The sequence below is a fragment of the Rhinopithecus bieti genome, unplaced genomic scaffold (genome assembly GCF_001698545.2).
Source record: "Rhinopithecus bieti isolate Rb0 unplaced genomic scaffold, ASM169854v2 scaffold_18624, whole genome shotgun sequence".
In the NCBI taxonomy this organism is placed as follows: domain Eukaryota; kingdom Metazoa; phylum Chordata; class Mammalia; order Primates; family Cercopithecidae; genus Rhinopithecus; species Rhinopithecus bieti.
The window spans coordinates 1,841,503-1,852,652 of NW_016809607.1; the positions used below are offsets into that span (position 1 = coordinate 1,841,503).

General features: G+C 36.6%; 1 protein-coding gene across 1 annotated transcript in view; it reads right to left on the reverse strand.

The window, feature by feature from the left end:
• The window catches only part of USP45 (ubiquitin specific peptidase 45), a 79,705-nt gene that overhangs the window by 19,304 nt on the left and 49,251 nt on the right, over positions 1–11,150 (reverse strand). The window contains 3 exon segments of the mRNA XM_017889827.1: positions 8,269–8,412; positions 8,742–8,798; positions 10,314–10,405. Of these exon segments, the coding sequence (XP_017745316.1) occupies positions 8,269–8,412; positions 8,742–8,798; positions 10,314–10,405 (293 nt within the window).

Consider the following 11,150-nt stretch of genomic DNA (forward strand, 5'->3'; position numbering starts at 1 on the left):
AAAAAAAAAAAAAAAAAAAAAAAAGAATGTTGGGGCAGGCACGGTGGCTCATGCCTGTAATCCCAGCACTTTGGGAGGCTGAGGTGGGTGGATCATGAAGTCAGGAGATCGAGACTATCCTGGCTAACAAGGTGAAACACCATCTCTACTAAAATACAAAATTAGCCGGGCTTGGTGGTGGGTGCCTGTAGTCCCGGCTACTCAGGAGGCTGAGGCAGGAGAATGGCGTGAACGCAGGAGGTGGAGCTTGCAGTGAGCCGAGACTGTGCCACTGCACTCCAGCCTGAGCAAGAGAGCGAGACTCAGTCTCAAAAAAAAAAAAAAAAAAAAAGTTGATCTTATGAAAGTAGAATGTAGAATGATAGATATCAGAGGCTTAGAAGAGAGTGAGTGAGGGTGTTGTGAAGGAGCTAAAAAGAGAGGTACGTTAGTTGAGTATAAAGGCAGAGTTAGATAGAAGGAATAGTTCTAATGTTCCACAGAACACTATGGTAATTACAGTTAACAACAATAGATAATATATTTCAAGGTAGCTAAAAGAGAAAATCTGAAATGTTCTCATTGCAAAGAAATGATAAATGCTTAAGGTAACTGATATCCCAAATACCCTCACTTGATCACAATACATTCTATACATGTATCAAAATATCACATATACCTCATAAATATGTACAAATATTATGTACCAATAGAAAATTATTAATGGTCAGTGGAAAAATATAGACCCATACAGGTTTTTAGTAACTTGTCCAAGATCATATAACTAATAAAAATAGCTGTGTCCAGAATCCAATTAATCTCATTTCTAATTGAATAGTTTCCAAACTCAGGTGATTATCAGACTCACCTAAGAGGGCTTGTTTTAAAAGAGACATACATGAGGCAATACCACTAAGAAATTCCCATTAATGATGTCTGAGGTTGGGTATGAGAATTTGTTTGAATAGACAGGTGATTCTCATGATCAGCTGGTCTGAGGAACTTTTGAATGAGACTATTCTATCTATCCTTTTTATCCTCCTGCTCCCAGTGAAATATAAAAGTACCCATTCCCATCCTTGTTTTTTGCTTAGTGGACATATGATGGATTTAATCCACTAAAAATATCCTAAGTTTATAACATAAATTAGGACCAAAGATTAAGAAGTCTATTTTGAAAAAATAACCAAAACTACATGAGAGAAAGCTTGCTATCAAAGAGGTGATACAGGATAGAATAGTATGATTCTGGAACTAGACTGCCCGGATTCAAATTTAAGTTCTCCAATTTACTAGCTGGGTGATGTTGAAAAAATTACTTGACATCTCAGTATTCCAGTTTCCTCACCCATAAAGCAAAAGCACCAACCCATATTGTGTTGTCATGGTGGTTAAATGAGACAGTATATAGAAAAGCCCACAGAGCAGTGCCTAGCTCATAGTAAGCAGCATAAGTATCAGCTATTATTATTATTATATTATTATTATTTTGAGACAGAGTCTCACTCTGTCGCCCAGGCTGGAGTGCAATAGCGCGATCTCGGCTCACTGCAACTTCCACCTCCTGGGTTCAAGCGACTCTCCTGCCTCAACCTCCCGAGCAGCTGGGACTACAGGCGTGTGCCACCACGACTGGCTAATTTTTTGTATTTTAGTAGAGATAGGGTTTCGCTGTGTTAGCCAGGATGGTCTCCATCTCCGGACCTCATGATCTGCCTGCCTCGGCCTCCCAAAGTGCTGGGATTACAGGCATGAGCCACCGTGGTCAGCCAGTATCAGCTATTATTATTGGCGGCAATCATGAGAATGAGCTCAGTGGTTTCCCTAAACACCATCCATGTACAAGCACTGAACTAGGCACCTGACACACAGTGGCAAGAAGAACAGACTCAGTTCCTGTTTGCAGATCCTACAATCCATCCCAATAGAAGTATGGTAAAACATAAGTTCAAGTCAGCAGGGGGCAGTATACCTGGTTAAGAACACGGTCCTTGTTTAACCTGTCTGAATCCCCATTTCTGCCATAGGCTACCTGTATGATCTTAGGCATGTTACTTAATCCATCTCTTGACTCAATATAATTGGTGTAAATAACTGAAAACAGTGATCATGACATAATTAAGAACTCAAATGTTAGGTACAATTTTTGTTATGATAGGAGAAATACAGTGCTATAGAAAGCCAGAGGAAAAGAACTAATCCAGAATTGAGTGGATCAGAGAAATATGCAGAAATTGAGCAGAGGCTACAGGAGCAGAATGGGACTGTTCCTGGCAGAAGAAACAGTTCAAAGTCCCACAGGTAAGACAAAGAACAAGAAATTAGGGAAGTCTAGCTAGAAAATGAGTACAAATGTGGGGAGGTGAGAAGGACAGACAAAAATTAACCAGATGCATATAAGTCACAGACTTGTTTTTGTGTTTTGAACAGCAATGAGATTTCTTTTTTCAAGTTTTATTTTAGGTTTAGGGTATATGTGCAGGTTTGTTATAAAGGTAAACTTGTGTCACAGGGGTTATACAAATTATTTCTTCACCCAGGTACTAAGCCTAGTATCTGATATTATTTTTTCTGATCCTCTCCCTCCTCCTACCCTGCACCCTCCAGTAGGCCCTAGTGTCTTTGTTCCCTTGTATCCAAGTGTACTCTATGTTTAGCTCCCACTTATAGGTAAGAACATGTGGTATTTGGTTTTCTGTTCCTACTTGAGTTTGCTAATGACAATGGCCTCCAGCTCCATCCACATTCCTGTAAAAGACACAATCTTATTCTTTTTTATGGCTGCATAGTATTCCATGGTCTATATGTACAACATTTTCTTATCCAAACTATCATTGGTCAGCATTTAGGTTGATTCCATGTCTTTGCTATTGTGAATAGTGCTGCAATGAACATTCACATACACGTGTTTTTATGGTAAAAATGATTTATATTCCTTCAGGTATATACCCAGTAATGGAAATGCTGGGTCAAATGGTAGTTCTGTTTTTAGCTCTTTGAGGAATAGCCATACTGCTTTCCACAATGGTTGAGCTAATTTATACTTCTATCAACAGTGTATAAGCATTCCCTTTTCTCTGCAGCCTCGCCAGCACTTGTTATTTTTTGACTTTTTAGTAACAGCATTCTGACTAGTGTGACATGGTATTTCACTGTGGTTTTGATTTGCATTGCCCTAATGATCAGTGATGTTGAGTTTTCTTATGCCTGTTGGCTTGATTCTGAGGGCTACAAGGAATAAGATGACCAATTTTGTATTTTAGAAATATTGCTCTGTCTGCAATGTGGAGCACCAAATGGTGGTGGGGAAAGGGGAGAGGAGTGGGGTCTAGGGAAACAAAAAATTAATCAGGCGGCTACATTATAATTCCCTATCTTTTCTCTCAGACCTTTGGGTGGTGCTTTTTTTGCCTCACATAATTTTCCAATAAAAAATATCTATTCATTGTTTCCTTTCACTATTTTTTAAACTTTCTAAAATATTCAGCCTAGATCTTTGCCTTTCCACCAGTGCTAACTTTCATTTGTATTCACATTACTATAACTTGGTTTTAATTCTCCTTTTTTCCTCGCCTGATGCTTCTTTATCACCCTTCATATTAAACTTTGTTCAGTTTCAATGAGATAACCATAGTATAATTTAGCAAAGAGAAGAAGTGAAAAACTCAATTTACTATCAAATCAGTACTTGTACCTCTATTATTAAAAGATGCAAGGAGCTTCTCTTTTGTTACAGACACCAAGTAGAGGGGAAAAGTCCACTTTTAAACTTTAAAATATAAGAAATGAAAATGATCAAAGGGGAAATATATGACCTTCTCTGGGTGTTTCCAAAATTCCAGATAGTAAATTGAGCCAACACCACATGATAAACAAAAATATCCTTGCAACTGTTTTACTTGGACTTTAAAACTACTAAGTATCTATTCAATTTAATCCTTAAAAAAATTTACATAGGTTAAGTTGCCATTTTCTCAGATCCTTCTGTATAATACCTTGAGCAATTTAGCACCTAGGAAAAATGGTAAAATCAGGTAAGATCCCTTTGAATACAGGGTTTTCCTCAAATCTATTTTAGGTATATTGATAGATACTGTAACTACACCAGTATTCTTTTGGTGACTGGTCTGATTGGTAAAAGAATAGAAAGATTGAAATTTTCCTAATTTCTTCCATGTAAATAAGAGGACTGTGATTTTCTGAATATAACCCCAATGATGAGAGGCACAACATATGTTTCAGCAATTCCATAATAACATCTTTTATAATAACTAAAAAGAAAACAGAGGAAATAAGATGGAACACAAAAATTATTCAATTAAAACCAAAAGTGCATGAAAAGTAGAAACAGAAATAAAGAACAGATGGGATAAATAGAAAAAAACAGCAAGATTCTGGTCTTACAATTGAATGCAAGAGCTGAGCCTCAAAGAGCTTAATTGGCAAAACGCTGCGCAGCTAACAGGTGGTGGGAACCAAGGTTTATGTAAATTGCACCAGAGCACAGTGCACTTCTGATTCTGGCAGAAGTATTAAAGTTTTATGAAATAAAAAAAATTTTTCATAAAACTAATATACTTATGTGTTGAAGCGGCTCAGAGAATTGAACTTTTGGATTTCTTTCTGAACTAATGAGCTGAGGCAGGATTTTAAATAAGGATATCAATTTGAGATTTCCCAGTCCCTACAGTTATTCAATCAGCATGATGGTTTTAAAAAAGCTGTGGGGAGGGGAAAGAAGGGAAGAAAATAGCCTACGGAATAGACTTCACATAATATCTTTTAGGCATTTGTTGCAGCTCATTTTACCTTAGTTTTGGTTTAAAAGGACGTCTATATATGCCTATGGCTATTTACTGTGTTTATGTATCTGCCTCCTGTTACTATTTTTTCTGTATTTAGGCCAGAAATTGACATATTCATTTCATAGTGTTTTATTTAACTGGAGTATTTGCCTGTTATCAGTAAGCAAAAGAAAATGCACTTTTCGGCCGGGCGCGGTGGCTGAAGCCTGTAATCCCAGCACTTTGGGAGGCCGAGACGGGCAGATCACGAGGTCAGTAGATCAAAACCACCCTGGCTAACACGGTGAAACCCCGTCTCTACTAAAAAATACAAAAAACTGGCTGGGTGAGGTGGTGGGTGCCTGTAGTCCCAGTAAACCCGGGAGGCGGAGCTTGCAGTGAGCTGAGATCCGGCCACTGCACTCCAGCCTGGGCGACAGAGGGAGACTCCGTCTCAAAAAAAAAAAAAGAAAATGCACTTTTTCAAGGTACTCAGAGATAACATATTCCAACTTGAGGGCAAGATTTTCTCAGCTAATTTCACTATTATTTTTATGTAATTATTTTATCATTCTTCGTATTAAGTTTTTGTGTGATTTTAGATAACTAATATAATTTGGCAAAGAAAAAAGGTGAATAACTCAAAAACTTATGATCAAATCAGTACTTGTACCTCCAGTATAATTTTAAAAGATGTGAGGTGCTTCTATTACTGTAAGAGATTAAAGAGTACTATAAAGAAAAGTTTGTCAAAAATATATTTATACTCTTATTAATAGCTTTACTAATCAGCAAAACAAGACTTTATTGATCTTTATAAAACTAGTACTGAAATTAGTTAACTACTGAATCATTCTGGTTCCATGATTAAACTGGTTCTGTAGTTGAACTATTGGAAATAACTTCTAAACATAAACTTCCTAATGACTGAAATACATTTATGTCATTTAAATTTTCACTTCTTGAATACAGTACCTTAAAGATGTTATTAGAACTGTACTTTTCTAATTTTAGAACCATATGCAAACTTGCACTTTTTCCCATCAAAACCAAAAAAAAAGGTAACTGTATTACATGAAAAAAAGTTCAATATAGAATAGGTCCAATAAAAAAAGTAACAAAAAAAGTATACGAAAAAAATTTCAATAAAGAGTAGGTCCAATTTGTTCAGCACAAGTTATACCCATGTGGTGTCCAGACCTTTGAGGTATAGACAGTTTCTATATATCATATATGCATATTCTCAGTTCCTAACCAATATTGTGTGGGAAGTATTTCTCTCATACATTTGGATAGATGTATTAAAACTACTTTGGCCAGTACCACAGAATCTCCTCTTTAAACTAAACAAAAATAAAAAAAAATCACTACACGTTTATATTTTAATAACCAGTGGTTTTTACGGGAATAGCAACACAATTAATGCTTTAACCTTTTCAAACTCTGTAAGATGCTTTTGTTTTATACCATTAGAATAAAGCATATGCTCAAGTTGAATTTAACTGTCCTATATATCTTATGAAGCAAAGTTAGCTTTTATTTAAAGAAAACATGTTGTCCTTTCTGAAGTCTTGTGACTTCTAACATAAGCCTTCTAACAGAGTAAGTTAAATTCAGGCCCAGCGCCATGGCTCATGCCTGTAATCCCAGCACTTTGGGAGGCCAAGGCAGGTAGCTCACTTGAGGTCATCAGGAGTTTGAGACCAGCCCGGCCAACATGAAACCCTGTCCTCTACAAAAGTACAAAATTAGCCAGGCATGGTGGTGTGCACATGTAGTCCCAGCTACTCGGGAGGCTGAGGCACGAGAATCACTTGAACCTGGGAGGCTGCAGTGAGCTGAGATCGTGCCACTGAACTCCAGCCTGGCTGGGCAACAGTGTGAGGCTCTGTCTCAAATAAATAAATAAATAAATAAATAAAATTTTAAAAAGAGTAAGTTAAATTTAATGTCAGTTTGCCAAATTAAAACAAATCATTTCATATAAAAAAGTTTTTTCTTTGCTGAAGTATAAGTTCAGATTGATTTCTTTCCATTTTCATGGGATAATACAACAGCCTGGTATGTCCCTAGTGAAATAATAGCTCTAGACATGGTTATCAATGATCACCATTTCGTGGAATAATTTTCCATTTTCATGGGATAACTGAACAACCAGGTACATCCCTAGTAAAATAATAGGTCTAGACAATGGTTATCAATGACTGGTAATATCACAGAAAGAGAGACATAAAACGATGTGTGCATCTAGTTCATGGAAGTATACACGCCACCACCTAAAAGTCTTCTTGCTAAAAATTGAGTAAGTAATTAAATCTGAACTTAACTAGGCCTCTAGATCTGAATGTCTCAGAGGGGAAATAAAGGTGACAGAGGAACCTGTTAACATCATGCTGCTAGAAAAAAGGACCTAATTTCTTCAGCAAATAAACTGCAAAGGAGGAAAAAGAGGGAGAGGGAATCTGTAGATGAAAAGAGATTTAAGAGACACAGCAATCATTGGGAGGCCGAGGCGGGTGGATCACAAGGTCAGGAGTTCAAGACCAGCCTGACCAACATGGTGAAACCCAGTCTCTACTAAAAATAGAGAAATTAGCTGGGTGTGGTGACATGCACCTGTACTCCCAGCTACTCAGGAGGCTGAGGCAGAAGAATTGCTTGAACCCAGGAGGCAGAGGTTGCAGTGAGCCAAGATCACAACACCTGGGCAACAGAGTGAGATTCCATCTCAAAAAAAAGACACTGCAATCTATAGACCTCTTTTAAATCCTAAAATCCAAACTTTAGAAAGCAAAAGAAAAAACTGAGTACTTATGAGACCACTGCAGAAATTTAAATAATGACTGAATCCTTATTTATTTATAATGAATTAATATTTTTGATATGATAATGGTACTGTGGTTTTGTTTTTTAAAAAAGTATCTCTCTGTTAGTGCTGGGCGCAGTGGCTCACTCCTGTAATATCAGCGCTTTGGGAGGCCGAGGCAGGCGGATCACCTGAGGTCAGGAGTTTGAGACTAGCCTGACCAACATGGTGAAACCCTGTCTCTACTAAAAATACAAAATTAGCCAGGTGTGGTGGCACATGCCTGCAATCCCAGCGACTCAGGAGGCTGAGGCAGGAGAATTGCTTGAACCTAGGAGGTGGAAGTTGCAGTGAGCCGAGATTGCGCCATTGCACTCCAGTCTAGGAAACAAGAACAAAACTCCATCTTAAAACGAAACAAAACAAAACTCTCTTTTAGAGATACACATTGAAGTATATGATATATTTGGGATTTATTTCAAAAATAATCTGGGATTATCCAAAAATAGTCCGGGATGGGAGGAAAGGGAGGATGTGGGATATATATAGTGTACAAGTAGCCAAGTTGGTAATTATGAAGCCAAAAAAATGGGTACATGAGAGTTTATTACACTATGTTCTCTACTTTTAGATGTGCTTGAAACTTTTGTTAATAAACTGTTAAAAAAACAGACATCTAACAAATGCTCATGGTCTTACCTTATCTTTAGATGAAGAATGCTTCTTGGCAGCTCTAGGTTGATGAATATTTTCTACAGTAACATTGCCATTGTATCGATCATGATCTGTCTCCCGTAAACTTCTATATTTATTCATTCTTCCCAAAAGTAAAGGTTTTGAAACCTATGTAAATGCCACGTACAGAACACAAAACCTCTTTAGCAAATAAATTCTGGATGTCCTCATCTTAAAATTTTTAACTGATTTGAAATACAAAAAATTACATTCTCAAAATAAAAGTGTTTAAGAGTTTAAATTCCTTGAGAATAAAACCATATCATACTTTATGCATACTTACACAAACCCCCAAATCAGACTCAATTACAAATACAAACTCAATTATATATAAAAAATAATGACTCTCAGATATCTGGTAATATACTCAACAAATGTTTAAATAAATGATTAAATGTTCTTCACAAAAGCTTCATCATTAGTTTTCTTCTCCTTACCCTTTCTTCTATTATAGGAAGTGAAATATCAATGAATGGATCTTTCACCGTGGAGATCTTAAAAGGAAAACACATTGAAAACTTCAGTTAGAATTCTAACATAAACACATAGTTTTGTAACTTCCTGGGCAACCTAAAATTTTACATCAAAACATGTTCCTGAAAAAAACAGCGATTTAATTGGGTATTGTAGCACATTGTTAATCGAAACAAGATATTCTCAAACATCACTGAACGTGATCCAATTGAACTTTATATTACTGTCAATATGGCCTGTAATATTTAAAATAACTTCAAAATAAACTGTTTAATAAAACAGATTAAAGAGACTAGACATTTTTGGTGAGCTTAGGGCTGTAACATAAGTAAACTATGAAATGTTAAGAAAAAAGCCATGAAAAAAGCAGGGAGCTTGGCTGTGTTTTATAGATTCTTTAAGATAATTCTGTTTTAAAAGATATTCTCTATCTTGTGTGAGAGAAATCAACTTCTGTGTTGAATAGTCTAGAAACTTAAATAATCATGGTCATACATTCTTTGTTTCAATGTGACAGGCTAGAATGAGATATAATTTATAATCCTGCTTCTTTAAGGCTACAGAACACAGAAAAATACTCCATAATCTGGGACAGGAAAATGAATAAAGGCTCCTTTTACTATTAAAATCTAACAGAAATTAAAACCTATTATACTCTAAGTCATACACTTACAGAAATATTCCTTACCAAGCAATTGAAAATCTACAAAAAAATTAATACATGCTTTAAGTTGTTAAAGATGGCATTCAAAATAAAAATTATTAAATTCAAAGTGAGTGAAGTCTACACAAAAATCTTTAATACGCCATATAAACTTGAAATCAAATGTGATATAACTACCCTAAATTATGTTAATACATTAAATTATTTATATTGGAATTACTTTTTTTTTTTTTTTTTTGAAGCTGTGTCTTGCTCTTTGCCCAGGCTGTAGTGCAGTAGCGCAATCTCAGCTCACTGCAACCCCACCTCCTGGGTTCAAGTGATTCTCCTGCCTCAGCCTCCCGAGTCATTGGGACTACAGGCTCCCACCACCATGCCTGGCTAATTGTTTTGTATTTTTTTAAGTAGAGACAGGGTTTCACCATGTTGGCCAGGCTGGTCTTGCATTCCTGACCTCAAGTGATCTGCCGGCCTTGGCCTCCCAAAGTACTGGGATTACAGGCATAAGCCACTGCCCCCAGTCTGGAATTACACTTTAGGGCACTGCAATGTAACATAGTTACTCTCTTCACAGAAGTTTTTCTCTCACTTCAAACAGAGAGCTAATGAATTTCAGTATATTAAGATAAGCTAAAACTGCCTCGTAGGTGTGTCATGAGGAAAAATAACACAAAACACATTTACTTTTAAAAATATATAAAATTACCACATTACTTTCTAGGAGTATAGTGTATAAAAGACTTTCAAGAATTATGTAATCATCTGTCACAAATTTTAAAAATGACTGCCAACAATTATATGTGAAAGAAAATATAATAAAAATGATGTGATTGTAATCCATTCCATGTGAATTGAATTCTAAAGTACCTACATTTGCACATTCTTCACACATGACCGTGCTAGTTAATTCACCAATAAAGATCCGATCTATGAAGTTCATTTTCACACCTTCTTTTCCATATGCTGTAAAAATCATACTTTTTAATGCAAAAAACATGTCAACCATCCATCTAGCAGTATAATAGGCTATCTTCTGGTTATTCAAAAGTAATCTGAATAAGATATTCAGTACTACATTTAATAATATATTTTACTATACATACAATATTCCAATGTCTTTCTCCTTTACAATTTTGTAGCAGATTTGACTATCAACTATTTTAGTCTCCAAGAAATAATGAACTGTTCTTAAACTTAATAGGTAAAACAAAACAATAACCACTATTCCTACCACACCTCAACCACTCCCATTAAAACTTATAAAACCTCATGTCTAACCAGTAGTACACAGAAGAATGGAAAAGGAGATTATGCTATCAGGACTACGGATGCCAGGATCATGGCTACGAAAATAACAGAGTCGTAAAACCCAAGTGTAAGGAATTAACATAGGCAATTAAGAACTCAGCCGGGCGCGGTGGCTCAAGCCTGTAATCCCAGCACTTTGGGAGGCCGAGACAGGCAGATCACGAGGTCAGGAGATCGAGACCATCTTGGCTAACACGGTGAAACCCCGTCTCTACTAAAAAATACAAAAAACTAGCCTGGCGAGGTGGCGGGCGCCTGTAGTCCCAGCTACTCGGGAGGCTGAGGCTGGAGAATGGCGTAAACCCGGGAGGCGGAGCTTGCAGTGAGCTGAGATTGCGCCACTGCACTCCAGCCTGGGCGGCAGAGCAAGACTCCGTCTCAAAAAAAAAAAAAAAAAAAA